Genomic DNA, 27,659 nt, shown 5'->3' on the forward strand with positions numbered 1-27,659 from the left:
GTTTTAAATGAAAACACACACAACACGGGGTCATTCCACCGCTAAATGCTATTTATTTTTGTATTATTTTGTTCTTCAAACAAACAAAAGCCAAACTATTTACACATCTTTCACTTATTTTTTCAGCTTTATTACATGTACGTTGTTCTTTTAACAACATTCAGACTAAAGGGAAAGGAGCTGAGCTGACTGTGGCATCTTCCATTCAATCCTCTTAAACTAGTTTAAACGTCCTTTACCAGAGCTAAAACAAGCTGGATGTTCAACTACAGGTTGTGACAGGCCTTACAAAAAGACTATCTAAATCTCAAGGGCTTTAACACAAACTAATGTTTTAGTATTTCTATATAAAAAATAAAAAAACCCAACAACTTGTAGTGCAGTAAAATAAACTTCAAACATCTTTGACAAAACGTGGAACAGGCTGTTCAAATAACCAACAATACATAAGTTTTTAAAAATGTCAAAGGGGCCTCTTTTTTTTTTTAAAGGCGTTCACTAACAGGAGACTTGTTGACCGTATGCTCACATGGTTTGAGTTAGCTGACTACGTTAAAACTAATAACCATTTTGTTCTAATTCAATATGAACAGTGAGGAAACACTGAAGGCTGCTGAAGCCACTTCAGTGCAGCTGTCTGAAAAATAAAATGTACACATATCATTAGTCTGGTGTGATGCATTGAATATCAAGTTACCATTTGGATTAAAATCTGCATATTGTTTAATTATCTGGAATAGAATAGATTAAGTGACTAAAAAATCCAGTCAGCTATAAGTAGATGGAACATGACTTTCCAAATAGCACTGCCTAAAAGAGATAACCAGGTAGTCTGGGCCAATTTGTGACCCTCTTGAATTTCATAACAACGCCTGAATATTATAAGTCGTATATATTTATTTGACAATCATGGTTTTTAACACAAGCCCGATTTCACATCTCAAAAAACTAAATAAAAAGGCGCAATTAGTCACTTTCAAAAAATTTTAACGCAAACAAAACGCCCCAAACTGTATTGTGTTTGAAACAGGCCTGTCGTCCCGATCCCATGGATCCCACCAAGTCAGCTCAGCTCCAATCAGTGCAGATTTCAGCCCTTTCATAAGCCTGCACCTTGAGAAATAATCCCAACGTAGAATCTGAACAAATCCACTCTTCAAATTAAAGGAAACCAAAAGGGCAACAAAAAGCAAATTACCAGCAAAATCAGATGAATCAAAAACTACTTGCAGCTCTATTCTGTAGCTAACTAGTAAATGTCACGGTGGTACATGTATCAGGTTAATACAGAACAGACAGCTCCATTAGTTCACAAAACTGTCTTGTAGCAAGCTCTACTTTTTTGACTTTATACAACAGTCAACAAGGTGATTTTAAACTTATATTTGCCTTTTGCAGAATTTTCTTTTAACTGTTCAAAACCAAACTATACAATTTAAGGCATGTTGAACAGAGAATTAAAGCAAAGTCCACTATAAAGAAAAATCAACGCCATCTTTTACATTATTTACAATCTCAGCGTTTATACTTTGAGCATTGATGCTTGTGTCTATTTTGTGTCCTGCTGCGAGTGCAGACATGGAGAGCCAATGTTACTATATGCTGCTTTTGGTGTACGTGTGCATGTAGTGTCTGCAACTCCTTTGGACTCGAGGAACTATGTGACATGTTGCTATGTGTTTGGCTATGTTTCAGTCTTATTTATACAATTCTTTCAGTTCATCCAGTTCTATAGTTGCAGGGATTCCTGGTGGCTTCAATGTTATTCAGCCATGTCTGCCGAAAAGCCAGCCGTGCTCCCAAATATCTGGTGTCTGGGAAGCACGGCCAATCCAGAGCTTCAGGAAGAGGTGGACGATTACATCCGGGCAATCCGAGACTCTGTATCCTCCTAGTTGCTGGAGAACGGCCGATCAAATCCCAAATCTAACATTTCCAACACAGACGCGATCCATGGTCAATAAACCTGTAACTTCATCTGGTAACTGTCCAACTGATAATGCCAATGGGCCTGCCCAGTCCAAAGTCAAGGCAGAAAAGTTTCTTAGTTCAAAAAGGGCATGTTAAGGATTAACTGGTTGGGTTGGCTGTAGATTGAATCCTCCTTGTAGAGGGCAGCAAATAAAACACAGCCAATCTCCTGTGGGAAGACAAAGTGAACAAGATCACGGTCAGCAGATACAACATAAATAGAAGAATAACTTGACCAAATGGAGTGAGTAGTAGCAACACAATCTCACCAATACCAAGGACTCCTCCTCCTGTTACTATACAGCTCTGAAGGCAGCCATCAGGTTGGAGATGAAGTGAACTATCCTTGCCAGCAGTTCTTCAAACCCTCGTCTGCCTCTTTCACTGTGCATGTTGATCCAACACTCTTGGCGAGGCTCTTTGTAGTGACTGCGACTCCATTTTGACAAGGAACTATCAGACAGTTATGGAGCCACATGTCCAACACCTCAGTCCATGTGTTTCCCATCCATCCCCGATTCATTCAGGGTTACTGGCAAACTATGGGAAACTCACAGTGAGTTTATAACTATATTCAAAAAAGATTGGTTTTCTCAAAGAACATTCACTCCATATAATCAATGTCTCGTGAATTTTCCTTCATCCACTTTCAAATTTTTCTTTCTACTCTGAAAGGTCATACAAAAATATGGTTATATACAGGAGGTGGGAGAAGACGTGCTTCTCAAGTCTCATATCAGTTTGGGAATATTCTTTTCAGCGACTTCAGCAAAGTCGTAGCAATCCTCCTGTTGTAATTGTGCTCCCATCCCCAAAATGGTACCTCACAGCTTGAATGAATAAAAGTGCATAGGTGAGTTGGTGAGGGCAAGGTTTGAGTGCTCGCGAGGGTGGAGGTGAAGACAAGTGCACTGATCAGGTGAACTCCAATCACCCTCTCAGGTCTAGAGCTCTGTACTCCGGTCCTCCACAAAACAGAACCCGTCCTTGATTTCCACACCTCCGCTCCACGGATGATCAAGTCTCAGGATCCACAAACCCACACACACACACACACACAAAATGGCCCGCTTCGAGGATCTTGTCCTTTTTGTTGTGATGCCTGCAACTCTATCAAATCAACACCACTCAATGTCCATATGGCAGAAGCGCACTTGCAAACCCCACCTGTGGTATGTGGGAACAAAAATAAAAAAATAAAAATTGAAACAAAAACTTAAAAAAAAAAAGAAAAGAACTGCACCCACAGATATCCATGTGGTTTGTAAACAACCAAAGCTCCAGTATGGAATAGAGAGTCCTTTCTTTTTAATTCGTAGTCACTATTTGTACGACCAGAATTATAGAGGCAGTGTGTTCAACTGTATCCATCCCAAGTTCTTGTCTTCTCTACTGTGTAAATAAAAAAAAAGTCCTTTAGTCCTAAACTCTTTGAAGCGTTCTTGTATTTTGTTTCCATTTTTGAAATCTTCTGAGGAAAAAAAACATCTGGTATCAGCATGGGTTTCTTGTCATTTTTTTGGAATACATTCAATATTTTCTTAAGAAAGAAATAATACACACTTCACATGGTGATAATGAAACAAACAAAAAAAACAAATTAAGGAAAAGATAAAACACACAACAAAAATAGCAGCCCCAAGTGCTCATTATCTTAATCCAAATACTTTTTAAACTTTGTATATAATGTATATATTCATATATATTTTTCATTAAAAAAGAAAACTCGTCATTATCAAATTGCAACAACGAATAAGTAACACAATATGCTAACATTTCATGCACCGTTCTGTGCACCCGCACATTAAGATGCTGTATTTTTTTCTTTTGTTTCTTTTGTTTTTTCAGAGTCAGAAACTCGACACCTTTCATTCACAAGTTCGAGCTGACAAAAGGCAACGTGATCACACCCAAGGAAAACAGACTGGACTCGTCTTCCGATGGATCACCCCTAGACTGTACTAGAAATATTTACGATATAAACTTACATACTTTACATACGCTGTGCTGAGCACTGACACATGTCACACTTGCTCTCAAAAAAGAGTTAATGTCTCAATGGCCACGCACCCTATCCAAGTTCTTAGGCACAAATGTGCATTCATACACATACAAAAAAGCACATTTATTCAAAATGAGTACCTGTAGTCCTAACTCACTTCTATGAACAGTAAATAACCATGCACACTGCACACACACGCACACACAAAGTCTCATTCTGATGCACACACAGTAAAGTCCCTCATGATTTGCACTGTCTCCTCATCCTTATAGGTCTAGAGACAACTCCCCGTGTGGAGAAGCTAAGGGATATGAACTAGTGGTGGTCATCATGTGATGAGCAAAAAAGCTAACATTTACAAATGCATGTATCTGTCTGTCTGGGGATGAAGAGCTGGTGAGAGAAAGGATGTGTTGTGCAATTGCCCTCTCTCTTGTTCATTCACTCACTCACTTGTTCGTTCTTTCAAAACACAGACACGCCACAAACATTCACAACATGAGAATAGCAAAATTAAACATTTGAACAACAAAAAAAAAAGGACAATAATGGCCTCTTGTTTCATACATCTTGGTAAGCAACAAAAGAAAATAACATTGTGCAGACTCGTATATATCACTGACACAAACGAACTGTCACACATCAGTCACCCTCGCACACATTCACAAAAAAAATTTCACTTCTATAACTAACCCCATTTGTTTGTTTAATTTTTTTGTTGTTTTTGTCAATTATTTTTTTTAGGCAAGTGCAAATCTTCAAGTTTTTTTATAATCCATTTTCAATAGCTTTACTTTTTATATAAATGTAAAAAAAGCAAAACAAGAGAAATATCAACAGTGTTTGTCTTTCGAGAAAGGATTTGCTCTCCGATAAGGTTTCAACTGACGGTCCCCCTGACTTTGAACACCTAACGGCCAGACCATTCACTCGCTGCTTCGCCATCGCCATCCGTGTTCCAGTTCCAATGCACACACACAGTAACGTGTGTGTACACACTACTGTGTTTGCGCACCATTTCCCTACAAACACACACACACCCACACACACACACACACAAAAATATTCAAATCCCATCTCAATAAAGTGCATTAGTTCAGTATAAGGTGCTTAATCTTTTGAGTGCCAGAGGATACCCATCTCTTTTTTTAACCTCACCCCCCGCTCCCTGCTCACATGATAAACTGGTGCAGCAGGGAGCCCTTCGTTTCTTCCAAGCGAAAGAAAAATTGGGAGGCGCAGATCCAGGTGCCTCCACAATGCTCCTCCCCTTATGCTCTCTCCCTTTCTATTCCCCCTCCCTTCCCCTCCCCACCCCCCCACCCCCGGTTCCCCCAGCAGTGCACATTCGTCATCAGGTTTGTCTGATTAAAAGACAGAAGGCCTCAGGTAGCTATTGCTGCGCTGCGTCACATCAGTAATCCTCCACCATCTCCATTTCATTCAGGCTCAGACAATCGCCCGCATTGTGGAATGAGTACCCTGCAGGGTGGAGAGGGGGGAGGGCAATGAGGGCAAAAAAAAAAAAAAACAGACAGGAGAGGAAGATCAGAGGAGAACGGCACACAGAGGAGGTAGAAACGCTCTCAAGAAGACATGAACCAGCAATTACTAATAAACATTCACTATAAACCATAAAGATTATATTTCCATTAGATTACGAACTGACATTTAAATAAATAATAATAATAATAATAATAAACCTTTATTGTCCCACATTAGGGAAATTTGTGAGGTCACATCTAGGTAAAGTAGGTAGCGTGTGCTTCAGACAGGATATTATATGCACAAAACTTATTCTCAAACACACAAACATGTTAAAAATAGCAGGGTTTTGGTTGTCAATCCCATCCTTATGAAGTCCAGTGTTTGGGCACTTTGACTGCAATCACACTTGCGCAGCCACCTGTTAGCATCAACTTCCAAGAGCGAGCCATATTCCATTCTGGCGTTTATACACTGAACAACTCACAGGCCAACAAACATCAGACCACCCTACACCCACAGCCCACCCGTCACCTGTCAGTGGAGCCAAGAAGCCCTTTAAGAAGATACAACACTCACTGCTGTTTCAGGAAGCTGAACTTCTTTTAAAGTTTCTCTTGTGATCCTTTTAATTCCAGGAGATTTTTCATTTTTTTTAAACTTTTTGTTCTGTTTTCTGTATTACTTCCAACTCCGATATGCCAGTGTGTGGCTGCTGGTTTTGTAACAAACTTACCTAAGATGCTGGGATCAGAGTGCAGCATCATGGGCTGTTTCTTCTTCATCTTTCCCCCCTGGTTGTCATAGAGACCAGCCTTGCCCATGTGACTGGCTTGAAACATCGACTGCAGGGCGCTTGGATTCATACCTCGCATTGAGTCCTGAAAAAGAGGAAAGTAAAAGAAAAGTCAGGATCAACAGAAAAGCTTCAAGACAATATCTATGCTCCCTTTACCTTTTTATTTCATCAGCTATGGAAGGAATTCTTTTACTTTTATAAAATAAAGGTCAGTTCTTCTGACAGCATTAAGTAGTTACTATTAGTATTGGCTTGTTTTCAAAATCCCTGACTGCAAACTTATAAACAGCTGCCATGTGTGCCTTCTGAGAGCTCTCCCAGTTTGACATTCAGAGACCAGCAGACATTTTTTGAAGCCTACTTTTGAAGGCCCTCCATATCCCCTACAATATCACTGTTATTTTGGGTCGAGGTGTGGTTAGCTTGAAGAAAATTGAAGGTTGTTGTAGCAGCAGAAGGCATTAAATACACAACTGCTGTTATTTCCCCCCACAACGAAACTTAGGTCATGCTCGTATGCACAGCAGAGTGGCATGTCTCTATTTACCTGCAGAGGGAAGTTCATGTTCAATCCAGCCACTTCCTTTAATAACTGCAACAGAGAGCAAAGAGGAGGAATACATCAAATGGAGTAACACAGTCCAACGGTTTCTCCCATTGCCGGTTTAGCCTGTTTTTAGTTGTTTAAAGCTAGGAATGATGATACAAGTCAGCCTCCATTAAACAGTAAATGTCAAACTGCAATCAGAGAAAGGGGTTTCAGACTTTCATTTGTCCAGTGAGTGGTAGGTTTCCTTTATGTGTTTAATTCTGGAGGTTGCACACAAAAGATAAGAGTTTTCCACAGAAGGAACTTTAAATACCCTCTGAACCCAGACCGACCTGCTGCTGTTGTCTCTGTTGGTTAGCTTTCTGTTTGGCACGTCGCTCCAGAAACTGTTTGGCGAACTCTTTGGCTTCCACTGTGTCCCCTAGGTAGGACCTGATAAAGTCCAGCACTGCATAGGGAGACTCCACCTCCTTTAAATATGCCACAATTGTGGCAACTGAATGAAAGACACACGTTTTACTGATTAGCAATGATGTGTGTTGCATTTAGCACATTTCCACCAAATAAGTTTAGGGTCAATTCCTAACACCCATGACATTCATAAAATTTGCTGAGGGATACCATCCAGGGAGGAGGAGGAGTTGTTGGCAGAGGTGTTGAGAGCGTGCAGCATCTGTTCACACCAGGTGGTGAAGCCGTCCTGAGGCTTCATGCCCTGCAGCAGCTTCAGCAGCTTCTCCTCTTCCTCTGTCCGCTTGCGTCGCATCATGTATTGATCGCTGCAGAGGACATACAAGGTTCAAGGCATGCACGCACACAGTGCAGTAATACTGCAGTTCTTTCACTCATATCGGATGCTAAACCGAGTTTAGCATCCGAAGTGTACTAGCCAGTTTATTGTGGTATAAGTTACCTGAGTGAGGGACTGCTGCGGCTGTTTTTCAGGCCCATGTTGTTGTTGCTGTTGCCACGCAGGCCGGCCTGGCTCTTCACAGCCTCGTCCCACATGCCCATGCTGCCCGAAGAGCCTCCGCTGCTACCCTTACCCTCCATGCCTCCAGGTCCGCCCCACATACCGACACTGTCCCCCCACTGCCCTCCCATCGATGAGCTCCCCATCGACATTCCGGAGTGCTGGAAACAAATTGATGAAACAGATAATGAAGATTTCTCTCCCCAGTGGGCTCCACTATGAAACTCCACTAAGGCTTGAGGAGTGCACGACTGTGGAACTCACGCGGTCCCTTTGCTGCTGGGCTCTCTGCTGCTGCTGCTGCTGCTTCAGGAGCCTCTCGGCCTCCTGCTGCATTTCCAACAAAGCCAGAGACGGTGGCTTTCCTGCCTTGGAGAGCCCAGAGGGGGAGGCCCCGCTCCATCCTGAGCCCCCTGCTCCAGGACCCTGCTGCTGGGGGGCCTGCTGCAACAACTTCATTGACAGTTCTTGCAGCTGACGACACTTCAAGAAGATATGACAAGGCCAGTGTTTTACAATTGGGATGTAATATAAAAAAGTAACCTTTGTTTTAACAAAAAGTTTCTCAATATTTGGTGTCCGTGTCAACGGATAGAAAACAGGAAAACTAAATTCTTTCCTTCAATAATCGCACCTGCTTGCGTCTGAAGAGCTCCTCCTCCTCCCTCCTCTTCTGCTCCTCTTGTTGCCTCCTCTTCTCCTCTCTCCTCTTACGCTGCTCCTCCTCCTCACGCTTCGCCCTGAGTTCAGCGTCTCGCCTCTCCTGCTGGAGCTGAAAGGGAACCAACAGGGGTCAGGTAGAATAAAGCAGCCCCCCCCCCACTAAAAAAAACAATACTGCCAGAAACTCGTGAACACCTCTTAAACCCACCTTTTGAAGCTGTTCTAGAGTTGGACCCTGAGTAGAAGGATTCATTGTTATATCCCAAAGACTGGCTTCACCGCCTGCGTGGAAATCAAAGCGGGTTATTTTAGCAATGTCGCGCAGCAGATACAAATTTGTGAGCTGTCAATGCATGCACATGTGCAACCGCTTGTGTTCTGAAAGGCACCTTGTGGCTGTGAAGCTGAGGTATGCATGTCCCACATGGACCCTGTATCTGGCACCGACATAGACCTGTTCATCGAAGGCATCATACCCTGCTCACTGCACCTTAAAGATAAAGGCAAAGCCAGGCACAGAAACGTCAAGTTCAAACTTTAAGTCTCCTCTGGTGTAAAGTGAAAGAAGCCAGTCCAGACATTTTAGTGGACCCCCCAGCCCCTTACTCGCCTACCTGTTAATGAGCTGGAATAACTGCTGCTGTTGTATCTGCTGATAGAGAGCTGCTGCTGCTGCCAGCTCCTGCTGCTTTTTCAAACGCTCCTGGTCCAGGTTTCCCTGTAAGGAGGGAAAAGAAACAGTCAATACAACGGACCCTCAAGAACATCACATCAAAACACAGAGTTCCCTTCAAAGCAGGTAAAGTCTACAATATACTTTTACTATTTTACTCATAAATATGGCAAGCAGTCTTTGTAAGCACACCCTACCTTACAACCTGGACTGAGTGTCCAGAACACAAATATAAGATAAAGATCAACAATATAGACATTATATTACATCATCAAATAGTGGTTAAAAATCTGCTTGCTCCACAAATATTGCATGCGTTTGACTATGGACACACATTTTTTAGTACAGTAACACAGTAACATTAAATTCTGCATCATAAAATCAATGGGTGCAGTATTACAAACTATCAAAAGGTGCCCATCATGTTAAATTGAATTAATTGCTGGTTTTTTTACCGTGACCTGTCTATCAATCTTTCCTCTCCTCTGCATCCTCCCTTCCCCATCCTCTATGTTGGCTGAGCTCTGACTCACAGTCCCTGCGGGCCCCCGGACGGGCTGCGGGCGCTGAGTTGATGGTGGCTGTCTCACCAGCAGGGGCGGCGGGGAGGGCCCCGGGGCGAAGGGCACACGGCCCCACATCTTGATAACATCCCCCAAGGGTTGGAAGCCTTCGTCGCAGCCCCGCTTCACCAGCAGGGTCATGGTGAAGTAGCCAGCCTGGAACCACTCGCACATTTCCACTGTGGTGAACGGGCCTGGTGGTGGTGGGCATGAAAAACACTTCTTACACTTATGGTTGGAATTTGGTCGGACCACAGTAAAAACAAATCAGTACTCCATGTTTTCATGTAGGAGTGTATAGGTGACGTAACGTCTGTGTGAGAGTACCCTGGATCTCTCCCTGTGGGTCTTTGTAGAACCACTTCATGGCAGCCTCGTGTGACAGAGGCAGAGCGGCAGCTGTGTTCCTGCTCTCTTGCTGCTGCTGCAGAGCCTGCGTGAAACACTCATCCTCCAAAGAAGTGTCTTGCAGTGATGCCACCATCTTCTCTGCTTCCTACAAGGACAGGAGACAAATGCGTGATTCCCACTATGATTATATAACATTTGGCCGCTCAATGTATGACTCCTGTTTGTTCCTACCTGCTGCAGGTGCTTCATGCCCTCATCATCCTCTGTGTCTCCTCCGGAAGGAGGGACATGAGGCGCAGCAGAAGAAGGGGGTGGGGGAGGCAGGTTAGAGGAGGTGGTAGCACTGGGGTTCAGCTGGGCCTTGGAGCCCCCTGCAGGAGCAACATCTAACAGACACATGCATAGAAAAAAAACCCAAAACGTAAGTAAAACAGTAGCTTCTATTTTTGGCTTTTCTATTTCTGTGACCGTGACGGAGGGATGGTGGTAGGAGCAACTTGCTGGCTGTGTCTGACGCAGCAGGAGCAGCAGGTTCAGTTATAGACTGTATAACCAGCAATCCTCCCAGCAGACCACTCAAAGAACAAAACATTCTAAATCTAGATGACCAGTGTAATCTGCAGTTCTGCAGTCTGTAGTGTATAGTTTTGTAAATGTAACTGTAAATTTCTGATGATATATGTTAAAATGTTCACAATGTGTGAATATGTATATTTCATATGTGGCATAAGTTAATATGTATGTATATTATTTAAGTATTTATGTACGACCCCCCCCCTCCCCCGCTGCCACAATCGCACAAATTTCCGCACTGTGGGACAATAAGAGATTATTATTATTATTATTAAGATACAAAATAACTGGGGAACAACACTGAATATCAAATTCACTAAATTAATATTTAAACTCACAGTTTAAACATTCTTCCAAAAACTGTAGAGCAAATTGACCACACACATCATCTCCCCAATTTGTTTAGCGAAGCATGAGCAGTGATTACTGTTTTGGATACATGCTAATATGTCACCTTAAAAATAATCTTACCACAGTTTAAATATAACTATAAATAATTATAAAACATACTGATGCTAGCTGGATCCATCTCGCGTTGTTGATAGCACCGATACAGTATTTTCCGCACCATAAGGCGTACCTAAAAGCCTTTAATTTTCTCAAAAATCGACAGTGCGCCTTATAATTCAGTGCGCCTTATATGGGAAAAAGTTTTAGAATATGCAATTTATTGAAGGTGCGCCTTATAATCAGATCCAGTGTGTCTTACATGTGAAATGTTTAAAATAGGTCGTTCGTTGATGGTACGCCTTATAGTCAAGTGCACCTTATAGTGCGGAAAACACTTGCACACAAAAAGGCGCACCTTCGCTGGGTGTGTTGCTGGCCTGGACTGAGTGGCTGTTGCTCAGCTGAGGGCCGTCCACCACTGGGCCACTGTTGCTGGACCGAGACTCCAGGAACGGAGGGGTGCGCTGGGCTGGAGGAGAGGAGGAGGAGGACGGAGAGGCTGATTTTGTCTCACCATCTGCTACAGCAGAACCAGCTTCTTTACTCTCTGGAAGAGGATGATTGAAGGAAAAGATGATAAAGTTGGATGAATTCAATCGTTAGTCATTCATTTCTCTGGGTTTGTGATGAAGAAAGAAAAATACTGAATGGATCAGTTACAAACAAGCTGCAGTTCTTCATATTTAGGATGGAAAAGACCAACATAAAAAATAGTTTTTTGGATTTTGCTCATCATTATTTGACTGTGTGTTCCTCTGGGTGACCTTCATAGTGATGATACAATGTAACAACTGAAATCCATCAAGTAACTCTTTATCTGGAGAATTCCCAGTCCGTTTTCACCTGTCTCAACAGTTATGTATTATTCTGTAACAGTTCTCACCCTTTTCTTTATCTCCTTCAGGACTGGCCCTCTCATTGTCAGCGAGGTTCTCCTCTTCTTCTTCCTCCTCTATCCCTTTAAACTCCAACTCTTCCTCCAAGATTGTCTCCTTGCCGCCCTTCTGATAGAAGACAGAGTGTAAGAAATATTCATGAGAAACTGCCAATAAGGGAAATGTCTTACGTTAAATTACAACAAGATGCAGTACTTAACTTAACTTAACTTGAAAAATCTATTTTTCTTTAATAGCCTCCGCTTTTGTTAATGCACACCTTCATGGGCATGAAAGCACCAGACGAGTCGAAAGTGCCCATCTCTCCATCCTCTTCATCGGTACACCACTCTGGCAGGCCATCCCTGTCATCCTCCGGTCCATCGCTGCCTGCGCGCCGGCGGCTGCTGCTACCGTGACCGTCAGAGTCTCGGAAGTCAAAATCAAACTTCCTCCGACGCCCCTCGCCTGGACCGGCGTGGTCCCGCCAGCCTGCTGAGCGAGGACCGCCATCTGACAAAGAAACAGATCGCCATCATAGAGGAGACTCTGACAAACAATGTTTCACTTCAAACTTACAGCAGATATCAAACACTGGATGTTTGTCTCTTTTAGCCCACAGCCTGGTGAGTAAGATTCACTCCACAGACACTAGATGTCACTAAATACACAGGTTATATTCAACACACTGCAAAATCTCACAACTGAGGCATGGAATGAAGGTTTTTCAGTGAATCAACAGCTTCGACACAGACCGTTTCATCAACTATTAAATATTACTATCAAGTTTTACTGGTTTTTGAAACATTTCCAACCCTAACTTAAGTAACTCTTTCAAACATCTGACTAGTTTGAATGGTCCTATCTTCCCTTTCAGCTCGTCTCATTAGGTGTCGCCACAGCGTGTCATCCTTCTTCCATTTTAGATGAACGCTCATATTTGTGTGGCAAAGATTTTATCCAACATTGGGACTAGCCTACAGTTGACGCTGGCTTGTGCCCCCCAGGGGTTGCAGAGGCTGGGGATTAAACCCGGGGCAGCGTACATGCAAACCATGCACCCTACCACAGAACTACATCCGGTTCATTATTAAAACTACAAAATATCTCAAACAGAACCAACCACAGCAACCAGCGATCATGGTGCTGATGTGTCTGATACTGGCTATAAATAATGGAGCTCATGTCATAAGGGGTTTGAGGTTGTCTAACACTTAGTCGTTTTTCAAACCACATACGAATAGCTGTTAACTGTAACTATATATTGTCATAAGACAGAATTTAGCTTAGTTTTTTACCTAATTTGGGCAGACTGGTAATAAGATAGAAATATATAATACTAATATCAGCTTATATCAGTGAATAAACAGCTTAGACGTGTTTAAATGAACATCACTCAATGTTAACGCAATTTTTAATCTTGAGTTACACGGAACAAATTGGTAAATTTTGATTCAAATTAAAGATTTAAGGTGAATCGCTGCTTGCATTTCAAGGTGGAAACATCAGATGTGACTTTGAACTGTGGACTGAGCGGCAGTCCACTAGGTTTTGAACCGGGAGTCACAGGTTTGAGATCCGGGTGGGCCAAAATATTTGGAGTGTGAGATGGCCGCAGGAGCTGTCAGCTAATCTCCATAGCACTTTCGAGGCAACTCCCTCCCCCGACAAGCTGCACATTTGGGGCACACCAAGATGGAGCCCCCCCCATTGTGTGTACATTGCATGCCTACAGGCCACTTGTGTGTGTGTCAGTTTCAGGGGCCTGTAAACACACACACGATAAATATTTATAGTAAAAAGAGTGAAAAGATCATTTCCCCAGGGGGATCATTAAAGCGTATTCTCTCTCTTAATAAACTCACTCTAAACTCTGGCTAAACTAAGCTGATGTCTACAGTCAGAACTGAAAAAAAAAAGCAGTCATGAGATCATCATGGGTCATACTGAAGTAGAATGACGCCATCAAAACAGAAAGTCCACTTGTGATTGGCTCAAATGGTATAAAAGTAAAGGTTTGGAGTGGCTTGGTCAAATCCTGGACCTGAACCCTTTGAGATCCTGTTGGGGAACCTGAAACCAGCACTTCATGCTCACGAACCACACCGAGTGGCTGCACTAAAACAGCCCTGCAAAGAAGAGTCGGCCAAATGTACGCTCTGGAGTTGTTAGACACGGATCTCCATTTACTGGCAGCATTTGGTTTCAGTTTTTGCTGCTTAAGGAGACTCAAGTAGTTATTCAGTTTGGGCGACGGGATACATTTACACAGTCATGATTTAAAACCTTTTTACTTAAAATTATCTTTGACTGAGATTTTCTTATGTTTGATGTAACACATCACTCTTGTTTTTGTGTGTATGACAACACACAAAAACAAAGGTCAAGTAAGTCCAAAATTTTTCATTGCAACACAAATACTTGGCACTTCCATACCGTCCCTGCGGGGTCCAGAGAGTCTCCAGCTGGTGCCTGACTCCACCTCGTCCTCATCCTGCTCCTCCCGGAGGGATCGCCAGTTATCGCTGTCAGCCCTTGTGTACTCCTTCCTCCCTGAACCGCCGGGACCTGCAGACTCTTCAAAGCCGGGACGCCCGACCTCCCGCCGTAGCGTTTTCTCAAAGCGACGTTCACCCCTGGGGACAGGACGACAATCAAAACATTTAAATAACTTTAACAGTGGAAAGCAGTTAGCAGTGAAAGAAGGTTTTATGCTGGAGAAATGCATCTGGATCAAACTCAAGCAGAAAAAGTACTGAAACAAAATATGATGAAGAGAAATTTTAGGTTAAGATGGATAAGATACCTGCAAATAATAAATACAGACCCACAAACACAATGAAGACGTGTGTAATACAGTGGTGAGGGTGCACTGTGTAGTACCAGATAAATTCCAGTCTTTTGTGCTTCCACTGGGTAAAAGGGATCTGGTCTACCACCTGGTACCTACCAATCAATTTAGTACCAGGTGGTAGTTTTACGTTATCTTTACTGCCATCCCTAACTGCCAATGCCTGGGACACAGGCAACAGCCCGAACAACATAAATCATTATCTGTCACAGCCATCCTCTTGATAGCTAATGATAGGATCTGGAAAGGCATGTGCTGCATTGAGGACCCAGATTAATCAACCCTGCGTAAGAAGTACATTAACGCACACAAAACCGACGGGAGTGGAGCCGGTATATGCAGTGGAAATGCAGCTATGGTTGACTGGACTTGTCTTACCGGTCGTCCCAGCTCTGGCTGCGATGTATCTCTCGGACACTGCGACCGAAACCCACCTCTGCATCTTCAATACTTCTTTGGTAGAATCCACCTTCACCACGACCTCGTCCTGGTAGATGCACAAAGAGTGTGGATTTTATTTTACTTTTTAAAATCCATTTATTTGCACAGCCACTTCTTCCGCTGTCGCGGGCCGCGGGAAGCTGGATCCTATGTCAGCCGGCTTAGGGCGTGTGACTGGGGAAACTCCACGCGTGACGCCAGCGCACCACGGAGCCACACAGAGCCGCAGACCAGCACGCGCACACCTACGGTCAATTTGGGACCGGCCAATTAACCTGAAGCGTGTGTTTTTGGAGGTAGGAGGAAGCCAGAGAACAATCTCTAATAATTTTAACACTCATAATTGAATCTAATGTCTTGTAACTACAGTTTATTTGCTTATCGGATCCTAAACAGACGGGCTAACAAATAAAGACAAATGAGAACATCCACCTAACATCATTCTTCTAAGTTGTCTTGGCTGCCCAGAAACAGGACGGGTCGTGTTTACATTGGCCCTTCATAAGTGCAGAAAACTGTGTGCACAAGGTGACCTGATCAGCACTAGTGGTTTAACAGGTGTGGCTGGACAAAAGGGCAGCTATTCAGACAAGCCAAGAGGAAGTGTGCTGCATGAAGATGGTGGAAGAACAAGGGAGGTAAGTACTTCAGTGTCTGGATTTAAACGGCTTAGTTTTCCCTGGATAACAGCCATTGTAGCTTCAGCCAATGGTTCTGGGCAGCATTTTGTTGCTGTTAGACCATGCTAGTTTGAGCACAAGTAGTTGTGGATTTATTGTGAGTGCAGTTCTGCTGAAAGAATACTGCTGCCGTTTTTTTCCTTGGGTCCGACAGGGATTAAACTTGTTTTATTTTTTAATTTTGAAGTTTTTACCTCGACAGCCTCGTGTTGTTCCTCGACCCCGGACCACTCCAGCTGGGGCGGTCCCACCCATTCCTTTTCCCATGAGCCTCAGCACAGCCACGCTGTTCACAGACATGGAGAAATTTCTCTGCAGGGGAGAGAGAATTGAAAGGGAAACATGGAGTCAAACTTGTTATTCAAAAGAACGGCTCGCTTTAGGACTAAGGTCATACCACGCTGACACGTCATACGACAAGACAAAACAGTTCAACATGTACAGGTATATGTGCGTCTATGAGACGGTGCTTTGAGACAGACCTGCTCCTCCTCAGTGAGAGGTACCAGTGCCAGTGGCTGCATGGGCTCATCTTGCAGAATAGCAGCAAACTCCTTATCCTGCATGTCCTCTGGGACCTAAAGGACCAACAATGAGGACTTTGCAGGACAAAACAACTGACTGGTTGTCACTTCATTACAGTATTTGGTCATTTTTAGCATTAATCAACTGCCAAAATGGCCAAAACTTTCTTCTTATTTTGTCATCTATGTTATCTTCGATAGAGACTTCCCACTGACCTTGTTGTCTTTGATATAAAGTGCTAACATCTCCTCTCGGCCGTAGCGGTACTCGGCCAGCTTGTACTTTGGCATGGCAGGGGAAGGAGGGGGGGACGTCACACTTCCCCCACTGGACAGTGCACGGAGCCTACATGAGGATTGAGAAGAGAATGCATCAAGTATTAGGATATCTGACTCTCAAACAGATTACAAGTCACAGTTAAACTTGTAAGACAAGACACATTGTTTTTCCACGGTTTTAATTTTTAAAGTCATTAAATACATGATAACTCACTTAGTATTAGGTAATGATTTTTAAAACTAGACTGAAACAGAGGGGAAAAAAAGGCACAGACCTGTCGCATAGAAATTTACATCCTAGACTCCTTACCTCCAGTAATATCTAAACATCCCTCCCTCCACAAAAACCCGACAGACAAACACCAGGTATGAGCTGCCATTGTACATGTGGAGAATAATTACATCCCTCATTGGTAAGAGTTAGATTTCCCTTAGGTCAAAAAGGACAAAAATTAGCTCTGTGCTGAGTTGTAATAGAATTCCTCCAAATTTGACTTGATAAAACGGTCTAACAGAAACCATCTTTTAGCTGGGGAAAAAAAGGAATTTAACAAATGTTTTGTAGCAAATCAAGCATACTCCTACACAGGTCCCCCTGAATGCACTTAGCTCAACACAGACGATGTATTACATTGCCAATCTCAAGATTTCATTTTACAAAGCTATTACGAGCAGGCCGGATTCCAAGGCCTGCTGTTTAACAATTGCTCCATTCACATACTTCCACAAAGTGTGCCTTTGACTCACAAACTCACATCTAAACCATATGCATTTCTGAGAGGTGCAGAGGTGGGTGTTGAGTGGAACAAGTGAAGGAAAGCACCATGAGAGGTCAGCTGGTAGAAATAGGCAAAATAAACGGTAAAATAAGTAGAGCAGGGATTAATATGCATAACAACAGAGGAGCTGAGGAAATCAGCCAGTGGGAGGGGAAATCAGAAATCTTTGCATAATTGCACTTCACCTTGCCAAAATTAAGCTTCCCCACTATAAGGACAAAGCAAGCAATCCAAGAGACACTTCAAATATCTTAACAATCATTATCCTCTGTCAGTGTGCGGCTTAAAATTCTCTTTACAAATCTGAATACAAGCCAGAGAATTTGCACTGTGAATTCCACAAAAGCGACTGACAGCATAGCCAATAAAACCAAAGATATTCTAAATAATTTTGTGACACTAGCAGTCATTAAAAAGTCTTGTAAACAAATAAGCCAGACAGTCGGATGTGGTGAGTGCATGAATTGGCAGCCACTTAGCTATATTAAATAGTGTGGAGGGATGAACGTGGGTAAAACTGTCCACGGAGAGGAAAGCAGATGCAGATGTGTCCACACAGAAAAATGCCACGAGGCTCACATTGCACCAAGAATGCAAACAGTAGTCACAGGCTACTATGTCTCATGTGAATACATACTGAAGAGGATGATGAGAAACAGATGGACAGGATGCCACAGACGCAGAATTTTTTTTTTTTTAATGTAAACCTTGATTCCCTTCAAAAGACATGGACTGAAAGCAAAGCACATTTTCAACATCTCTTCGGTAGCTACGACTAAGAACCAGATGATATGGGCAAAAGCTCAGGAACAAGCTCACTACCGACAGTAATTGCTCTATTGATCATTCATTCTGTGCAGGTTATTCTTTATTAAAACCTGCATGATGTGATAGAAATGAATCGTGATGTGATGGAAAGGATGGAATCGAGGATTTTTTTACCATTCTGGGCCGAAGTTGAGTGTCTCAGCAGTCATATTCCTCACTTCCACACAGAACTGAGTATCTGAAGAAAAAAGAAAAATGTTTCTGGTGAGAAAGAAAATACACACACTCATACAACATTAATGCAAAGTGGTAAATGCAGGCTAAACTTACCCTGTCCAGGTGATCGGAGCAGGCTGGACTAGGCTGGACCAGGCTTGAGCTGGCTTACTTTAGTTAGGCTTAGGTGACAAGAAGGCTGAGTGGTGCTTAAGCTGTGGTCACAGAGCTCCCCAAACACACAAAGAGAATAGCTGCCAATTTTAGGTGCTTGAGGAATACCAGGTTATAAGGTCCTAACTAGACAAGGAAGGTGGTTTGACGATAGTTTGGAGATTGGAAGCTCTTGCTACTCACAGCCGAAAAATGTTATTGAACATAAAAAAGAAACAAAAAAAGAACCTTGGAACGTAACAATGGAAAAATAAAACACTCTTGCTAGTACTTGTTTTCTCTTTTTTTTGTGTGTTTTTTACAGCAGTTAGATCTCACATTAAAGTTAAAATAGGAACTGATTTATCAAAAAGGTAACACAGGAACAAAATAACAGCCAACACGACAAAACAGGCTGCTGGAACAGCTGCCAAGAGCAGATGCGACTCGCACTCCTCTCCTCCGTTCTCTCTCTCCCCCTCTGTGCCTAATTCTCTTGCTCCAACTGAAATGTGGATTGATGGAGACCCTCCAGGTAACTCCTCTATTTCCTGTCCTCCTCCCTTTCGCCACTGCAAACAAAGCAGAATTAGAGGGACTGAGTGAAATAGAACAAGACATGGAAAGAATATTAGATATGGACTAGCAGGAATCCGTGGAAATTTCATGATAAAACAGTAATATCAGACTACATACCTAACATATGAAAACAAATGTGTTGGTATTATAATCTAAGCGCACCCAACTTAGTCAAAAATAAACGTGGTGATGTAACGACTTTGTGTTGGCAAATCATGGATTACGCTGGGCGGGCATTGCGAAGCCTTAGATGAATGTTAGCAGGCTAACTGGAGAAAGAAAACTAAATGGTCGTGAGATTGGGAAAGGAGCTAACGTTAAAGGAAAAGGCACCTGTCAAAAGAGCAAGTGGAAAAGAAATTTTAGAGACGTGACAGTTCTGTTCGCTGATTACATGAACAGAACTGTATGTAGTTACTTTAAGGAAGGGAGTGTCATGCGATTTTTTAGCATGACATTTTTTCACAGCATGCCTTAGACTCACTGAAAGTCACTTCCTAAATTCGCTCAATTCCAGCAGAGATAAAACACTGCACTTTCCTACACAATAAATCAGAACAAACACTCAACTATGACTATAGACTATAGACGCTGGTAATCTAGTTTTCTGAACTGGCTTCCAAAACAGTTTAAAGTTGTTCCCAGTGATTTTATGGCTACTAAACTACTATCCTATATTTCAACATTCGTACATATTTAGCATGCATATATACTGTATGAACAAACCTAAACTGCTTGCATTAAATATTTTAAACAACCTCTTTCCACTTGTCTTCATCAAACAGATGAATCTCCTCTGGCTTTAAAGGTCCCATATTATGCTTTTTTTAATTCATGTCATTCAGCTGCCAGACGTCCAACAACACTGTATTTGAAATGTCTTGCCCCAAAGTGATCTGTGGTCCACAATATCTTTGATTGAATATTGATGATTCATGTTCAGCTCTCAGCTCCCTATCTTCACCCCTCCCCCCTCTGAGCTGCCCAATCAACACCGCCGTCCCTCGCGCATTCATGTATGTTTGTTTAGTTGCGCCACTCGAATGCTCCTACATTACAGATGGATCGATCGATCGATCGGTATAGTTTGGAACTTTTTTAACTTTCAGTAACTTTGCTGCTATGTATTTCTAATTCTTCTCATGTTTAGTACTGTTGTTCATGATATAACAGTTGATTTTTTGGCGCCAAGTGTGGAACTGCTTCCTGAGTCTTTGCTGAACAAAGACTTGTGGCTCATTGTGTAAACACGATGAGACCGGCCAGTGAGATAATTACATCCTGCTTCAAAAACGGTGATGTATTGTGATAGTTAAAGCTGTGTTTTCCGAAAATCGTCATGGACAGTGACAGATTGTGGATTACACAGGAGCTAAACTTAAGCAAACATGGGATTTTACCTGTAAGACCAAGTTTTTGTCTTGTATTCTCAGGTGTGCGTGCGTGGATACACACAGCTCTCCGATCACTTAGAAGAGCTAAAACTGCTTTAATTCACGAAAAAACAGACAATTGTTCTGATTAATAATTAATATAACTGGTTATGTGTTCGCTGTGATGCTGGGGATAACCTCGGGTGGGCGGGCGGGCGGACACACACACACACATACTTGACTGCTAACGAGTTAGCCAAATACTAGCTGAATTCAACAGCCTGTGAGGAACTCTCAGTGTGTAGCACTGAGCCAGGTCATTACCACACACCCCTATGTAGCTTGATCACAAACCACACACACACACACAAGCGTGCACACAGACACACACAAACACACACGCACACAAACGATTGAAGTGGACCTAACTAGTTAGCCAAATGCTAACTGAATTCAACAGTTTGTGAGGAACTTTCAGTGTGTAGCTCTGAGCTAGGACATTATTGCACAATGCTACCATAGCTTGAATGAACTCCCCCTCAGGTTGCCACGCCCTTGGGCATGTCATCCAATCAATATTGTCAATCACTCTGTCCAATCACAGAGCGATTTGTGACGTCACAAATACCATTCTAGCAAAATCTGATCAATTTGATTTGGTCCGGGCCATGAATTCCTAAAACTCCAAATATCTATTAATGCAGGAAGCGTTTGTTTACCAGATTGTAGGAGTTGGTTGGGTTAGAGAGGACCACCATGTATAGGTAGAGACCTGAAAAAGTGTGATTTTCATAATAGGACCCTGAATTAATCCTGATATTGTAAAACTGGAATGAGCTGGTCAGAAAGTTATGTATTTACGTTTTTAACCTAGATTCTCTTCTTAAATGTAGCTTCGTTCAAAGAAGAATGGATGACAAGAGTACCAACTGAGCCAACATCATGGTCGATATTCTCCATTCTCCCCTTAATCCTCCATGTTTGATCTAGCTATGTTCCATAAACTATCGGTTCTGGAGATAGAATATATGCAAAAATAGGTTCAAGACATTCGGGCTGAAGCAGCAGCAGGAAGATGACTCACAGCTTTAGCAACATGCTGTGTTAAACATTAACATCCACACAGATGAGATGCAAGCTCAAGTCAGTAAAACCCGTTTTTGTTTTTTTTGTTCTTGTTGTTTTTGGATTAGAATCTTATGTGTCAATCATACATGTTGTGAGGATTTGATGCAGTGATTACATACATCTATGACTAAAATATCTCTCCATTATTTAAATGGAGAAAATAAACTTTAAAAGTATACCATGATATAAAGTAATAAACATGGGCAGTTCTCTGAGGTTATGGTTTGATAATGTGCCAGTTCAAAATATAATGTAACTACTTTCAAATCCACTCTGAGGTTGACTTACTTTTATGAGGGAGTATTGTTTTCCTGCATAACCTGATAGTGCTTTAGTCTCAACTTACTGACAGAGGGGTTGATATTCTCCTACTGAATTTTCTGGTAGAGAGCACAACTCATGTTTCCACCAGTTATGGAAAGCTATCCTTGTCCAAAAGCAGGAAAGCATCCATAAAATTTTACTACACTTCTTGACAGCAAGTTTCAAGTACAATATTTTCCGAACAATAAGGTGCACTGGACTATAAGGCGCAACCTCAATAAATTGTTTGTTCTATCATGTATTTCATATATAAGGCGCACCGGATTATGAGGCGCACACAATAAAAATAAATAAAATTTATTTAATAAACTGCAGCGGCTGTAGTTGCATAATCCGACCAATTGTTAGAGCCGCGCTGCTCAGGCAGTAAAGATTGCATTCATGACTCCCTGACTACCTTTGAATGGCCCCTATTGTTATGTCAATAAGCCATTCTGAGCCTCATCAACGAAACCTGATCACTTGATCACTTTGCCATCGTAGAAAGAAGTCAACACGCATATTAAAAAACCTGACATTAAAAACTGGTTAAATTCATTACGAGTGCAGTCAGTGCGAACAGAGCGGATTATTTCCTGATCTGAAGTTCGAAGCAGATATTTAAGCTCCGACGTTTGTCTTCGTTTATTAATTAAATATTGTTTTGATCGATCGGTAGTCCAGTCGGAGGTGAGGTGCAGCCATTTGCTGCTGTGTGTCCTAAACAATTTTTTAACTAGATTTTAATGTCAGGCGGCTAATTTACTGGCAAATGTGATGCTGTTTTACTCCTAGAACTGACTTTAACGTCGGTGTCTCACCGCCGTGAATCTCACAACACGTTGCTGCAGACAGAATACACAAGCCTGAACGCGCCCCTCCGCCGCCCGCCCAGAGCTATCAACTACATTTGTAAATCAATTGCAGCACACCTGTTGGCACCTTTGTCTAGCAGTGACTCCGCTCTTGAAATATTCAGAAAAGGCTGTAAGTTCAGCTTTGAGGGTCTTTCATTCATCTTTATGCCAGTTTCTCCGTGTGTTTTCACAGACTAATAGAATGGACCGTCACTAGGTTCCAGATGACAGCACAATGGCATTTTGAGACCAATTAAATTTAAAGTGGGTTATTTCCGACGCCAAATAGTTAGGAAATACTGAGATCAGTCAGTCAGTCAAACTTTATTAATAGAATTGTTGAAAGTTCCTTGTTTTGCTACGTAATCACCGGTGCTCCTACAGTCTGCTCTACCGTCTGAGAGCAGCTCCGTCAGAGCCGGGACTTCAGAGCCTTGACTACCGTTGTTAAGGGGCCTAGGCCCGAGTGCCTTGTGAGGGGGCTCCTCTGGTGGTGGAGTGCGGCATTACTGGCGGCCAGACTGCCGGCTTTTTTTCAGCGATCATGTTTTTAACCAATATTAATATGATTATTAATCCATATATAAGACGCACCGGATTATAAGGCGCCCTAGGGGTTCATGAGAAAATTTTTGGCTTTTAGGTGCGCTTTATAGTGCGAAAAATACGGTACTTCTGTGACAGATGTTATTGGTTTACAGCAGACTTCATGGGAGCTTTGTCTTTCAAATAGTTAAAATTTTGAGGCATCAGTCAACAAAATTAAGTTGACAGATGTAAGTTTAAACAAAATTTGATGAGTCTTAAAATTCTTCTAAATGAGCAGAGGATTTCACCTCGTCACTCTCAAACGGATGCAATCTTTGCCCAGTGTCTTCAGAATAAAGGAGTCATGAACACAGATCTTTACGATTCCTTGGATGTTTTATATGGATCTTTTTGTGATTTAATTAATGAAACTTTACCGTTGTTGAAGGAAAGTTGAAAAATTGGACAGTTCTGGAAAGGTTCACAATTATTCCAAATCTTCTCTACCTGTAGATAATACCTTACAGCTTTGTAATCCCACCCAAGACAAACAAATTTCAGTCACAGTCTTACTCATCTCTTCAGTCTAATGATTCTAACTTGGGGGCTCCTAATGATGTAGTCTCTCGGCCAACATCATGCTTCTTAAATGGTTGATTGAAATGATAATTTCATCAAACAAGGGTGGTAACAATCAGGCCTGGGTGTCTCAAATCCAGCCGAAATCACCAAATAATGCAATTTGGATAGTTTTCTTGGAGTTCATTTACAGGCTGGCGAACACATCTTTACGATGCTGATTGATGAATCCAAATCGAGATCCACTCAGACAGTACTTTAATTGTGGGTGTGTTATGCCTACAATGTTACCCAGTATCTGAATGCATTGAGGGGTCATGAGTTGTTGATTTGTTCCACCTTTGCAAAGCTGTATGATGTAGTAACAGCTCCAAAACAAACGTTGCTTAATGGGGAAACTAAACTTGTGAGATTTTCAGTTTATTGTATGATATACAGGCAGTCCTCAACGTACGAACATTTGACTTATGAACATTCAAAGAAATTAACAAATGCACCGTCATATCATACTATTGTCCAGCGGTACCCCTTTTCTTTTCCTGCATTTTTTGAAACCAAAGTGTAATCAATAACAACTTAATTTGAAATGATCTGTACCTGTATTTTATTTTTTATGTGTTCTTTTTCTGTTGTCTTATTGCCATTTAGATGATGAGGAACCAATGTATTCAGCTAGGTTTCTGCACAGAAGTATTAACTGACGCTAAAGCTGAACTTTAAATATTTTGCTATGATGTTAACTACTGGTCAATTTAACTGAGAAATTTAATGGAAATAAAACAGAGTAATCAAGCATAAAATGACGTGCTGGACTTCTGATGACTAGGAAGCGCATCAGTGCGTCATTCACAAAAGTGCAGTGGAATACCTTAGTGCCTTATTGCTTGGCTTAGCCTCTACAACCCCGAGGATAAAATCCATTCATCACAGGTAGAGATGTAAAAGTTACATTATGCTGCTACAGTATTTTATTTTGTTCATGTGTTATATCTACGTCCTGTTATTGTTTCTGGTATGTCTTAAGAAATAGTTCTTTATTATTTAGAGTTGTAGTGGCATTTAAATGGCCTCAAATGGCGATTATAGATTGAAATTTAATGTAAATTGACTTTTGAAAACAATTCAACTTATGTATATGTTGAAGTCTACTTGTACACAAAACAAAACAGGGGGATTCAGCAACTTTTCCGTGATACCACATAAACGTGTTATTCATTTGATCTAGAGAATTAAACAGATTTAGATTCAATGTTCAATCAAAGCACAAATTATACTGCTTCTCATTTGACATACCACTTCTTTAGCCCTGAATGTGTTTGGCAAAGACCCCCATACCTAGTCTTTCGAGTTTGCACTTCAGAGAAGCATTTCCATTGTGTAGTACCAACTTGACTCTTGACTTGTTTGGATTTCCACTGGCATAAGAGTACCTAGTACTATTTTTGCAATAAATGCCCTACTGCGGTTCTAAGCCAAAAAGGTATTAAAATATCTTGTGAAAGTTACACACCACTGACTGGAACAGAACAAATCCATGGCCATCACACTGAAATTGCAAAGCATGCTCAGTGATATTTTTTGTCTTTCTTGAGGACACTAGAGAATACAGGCCCTGTCTTACTTAGCTGATGAGGATCATGGTATTCTTGAAAAATGATGGTATAAATAAGTACAAATTACATCCTTTTTAACTTTTAAATGTTTAGAACTCCACTAGTAGATTATTTTTACCATTACACCTAGAAGTCAAAGCCACTTCATTTTAGCAGCAACATAAAAGCTCCAAACACTCAAATAGCAGCTGACAACTAATTTTCATTTCAAACAGTTTTCTAATTATCTATTTATATTACCAATTACTTCAAAATTAGGGGTATTCAACTCCAGCATCCAATAAAAGGTTGCTCAGAAAAAGACACTGATTGGACAAATGCGAAATTCTGAATAACCCACATGTAGAACAATGGAGAAAGTTGAAAAATAATCTCTCATGTCAACTTTGTAAGATTGCAATCCAGTCTTTAGATACTGCAGTACTTGCCAACATTAGAGAGCAAAGGTAACAAAAACTGCATTACTGTTAAGTTATTGCGTTACTATTGCTAAAATAAACACACAAAGGTAACAGTACAATAAAAAAATATATAAAAATAGGACTCTGGTTTCCAAAGAGAATTGACTTCTCTGGATGACTGATTACAAACACAAGCTGCACAAATTCTAAGGTAAATAGCTTTTGTTGCTTTACACATTCACACTACACTGCCTTTCAAGTTTAGACAGCTAAATTGGAAAATGTTCAAAATAGAAGGTGCATTTGCTCGTGATTCACACTCAGAATGAAAGATGACTGGAAAAATCCAACCCCACAGAATGTTTTTACATTTATAAAAGTAGAATAACTTTGCATTGAAAAAACTGCAGCCAGGTCGCAGAGGGATAACGTTGCTTCAACATTGACTCTTAATTCATCTGAATGTTTTTAAATGGGCACTTTAAAACGTGGCGGGTCAAGGACTACAAGCTGCGGTGATGCAGATCGTAAACCTATTATGGAGCTGGTATTCACACATGATTTTTTTTTTTTTTTTACTTACATAGAACTATTTTTCACTGTCTGAAACAAAACCATGTAAACAAAATACCTGCAGTTGCCATTAGTTTACCTTTCCGTCTGTGGTTTTGGGGCTACATTAGCGTGTAACCTTCAGTTTGCATTTTCAGCTAACTGCGGCATATCAATTTGTGGTAAGTATGATTTAACCGATTGTTACACATAATTCTTATTATACGATATTTATGGTTTACTTTTCATCCCATAAGACTATTTAGCTAGTCTGCTAATAAGCTAGCGTGAGGTTTGCGTTAATCGTTCGGGCCTTCGCCTGAGGTTCAAATGACACCAGATATGATGGCGGAGGGGGCGGAGGGTTGGGATCGGACTCGCAGGCCCTGCTCCGTCAATATGTGGACCACCATCTCCGCTTGGCTGTCGATAATATGCTAATGCTAAAAACGCACACAACTGTAGAAAGACAAGATTCAGCCGTGAAATGACTTCGATCAAATGTCCTTCCCGCAAAAGTCAAAGCAATCGATCAAGCTTACGTTAGCTTGTTAGCTAATGTTAGCCAGCTAGCTAAAAGACAAGCTGCAAAGGGGAACCATGGCTTACCTTCACTGTTTATAGCTACCAGACTGCTCGTCTGCAAAATGCGTCTACAGCCAATATTTCGTATGCATTGGTCTCTTCAAACGATGTAAACGTGTTCTTTCGACAGAATCGTACTTTCAGAAAGTCGCACTCTGTGTTTTATTTATTATTTTCCACTCTCCTCCAACGGTCGCAGTTGCGTATCAGTATGTGTCTGCTAGCTCCTAGTCGCTGCTCTTCTTGTTGTTTGTGTTTCGGAAACATGGCCGTCTGTGTGATACCACGTGACTGGACATTGACAAGCGGCTAACCAATGCTGTAGCAGAGGGAACACACCCCTACGTACTAGCTGGTGTGTAGCGCCCTTTGCAACAACATGCTCGACTGCGGAGCGGCCGGGACGATCTCAGAAAACTAGCAGAAAGCAAAGCAAGAGACTGTGGCGGTGTTGGCTCTGGTCTAAAGGGCAGCAATCCGTTAGCGTCGGAAAAGTGAATTTGACTAAGAGGCATGCACTTTACAGTGATTCGTATTATACT

The 27,659-nt window shown here is 41.8% G+C and overlaps 1 protein-coding gene and 1 long non-coding RNA gene across 5 annotated transcripts; both read right to left on the reverse strand.

Annotated features, from left to right (window-relative positions):
- Nucleotides 1-30: 30 nt before the first annotated feature.
- On the reverse strand, nucleotides 31-5,255 carry LOC137590714 (uncharacterized). Its single transcript, XR_011034461.1, has 2 exons — nucleotides 2,241-5,255; nucleotides 31-2,140 (listed from the first exon to the last, which is right to left on the reverse strand). It is a non-coding gene; the product is annotated as an uncharacterized lncRNA (long non-coding RNA).
- Nucleotides 5,256-5,305: 50 nt separating this feature from the next.
- Nucleotides 5,306-27,355, reverse strand: gigyf1a (GRB10 interacting GYF protein 1a). 4 transcript variants are annotated; one of them, XM_068307976.1, is made up of 25 exons: nucleotides 27,142-27,355; nucleotides 18,581-19,191; nucleotides 18,425-18,488; nucleotides 16,641-16,770; nucleotides 16,383-16,478; nucleotides 16,095-16,212; nucleotides 15,158-15,266; nucleotides 14,365-14,564; nucleotides 12,209-12,441; nucleotides 11,937-12,057; nucleotides 11,409-11,600; nucleotides 10,262-10,416; nucleotides 10,007-10,175; nucleotides 9,707-9,873; nucleotides 9,058-9,161; nucleotides 8,833-8,933; nucleotides 8,652-8,725; nucleotides 8,415-8,552; nucleotides 8,045-8,263; nucleotides 7,721-7,941; nucleotides 7,429-7,586; nucleotides 7,140-7,303; nucleotides 6,805-6,849; nucleotides 6,195-6,339; nucleotides 5,306-5,455 (listed from the first exon to the last, which is right to left on the reverse strand). In XM_068307976.1, exons 3-25 carry the CDS (start codon nucleotides 18,457-18,459, stop codon nucleotides 5,388-5,390), a joined length of 3,162 nt encoding a protein of 1,053 aa, XP_068164077.1. In that variant the 5' UTR covers nucleotides 18,460-18,488; nucleotides 18,581-19,191; nucleotides 27,142-27,355; the 3' UTR covers nucleotides 5,306-5,387. The 4 variants fall into 4 exon arrangements, with proteins under 4 accessions (XP_068164077.1, XP_068164076.1, XP_068164075.1 ...); XM_068307975.1 differs by having other exon boundaries at nucleotides 9,650-9,873; XM_068307974.1 differs by having other exon boundaries at nucleotides 8,833-8,927; nucleotides 9,572-9,873.
- Between the last annotated feature and the right edge of the window lie 304 nt (nucleotides 27,356-27,659).

Source organism: Antennarius striatus, chromosome 23 (genome assembly GCF_040054535.1).
Source record: "Antennarius striatus isolate MH-2024 chromosome 23, ASM4005453v1, whole genome shotgun sequence".
In the NCBI taxonomy this organism is placed as follows: domain Eukaryota; kingdom Metazoa; phylum Chordata; class Actinopteri; order Lophiiformes; family Antennariidae; genus Antennarius; species Antennarius striatus.

Coding starts and splice junctions, on each gene's coding strand:
- gigyf1a (XM_068307973.1), bottom strand. CDS start 18,459: ATGACTGCTGAGACACTCAACTTCGGCCCAGAATG. Junction 16,479..16,640: donor TTTATATCAAAGACAACAAG/GTCAGTGGGAAG, acceptor TTGGTCCTTTAG/GTCCCAGAGGACATGCAGGA. Junction 6,340..6,804: donor ACATGAACTTCCCTCTGCAG/GTAAATAGAGAC, acceptor CCTCTTTTTCAG/GACTCAATGCGAGGTATGAA.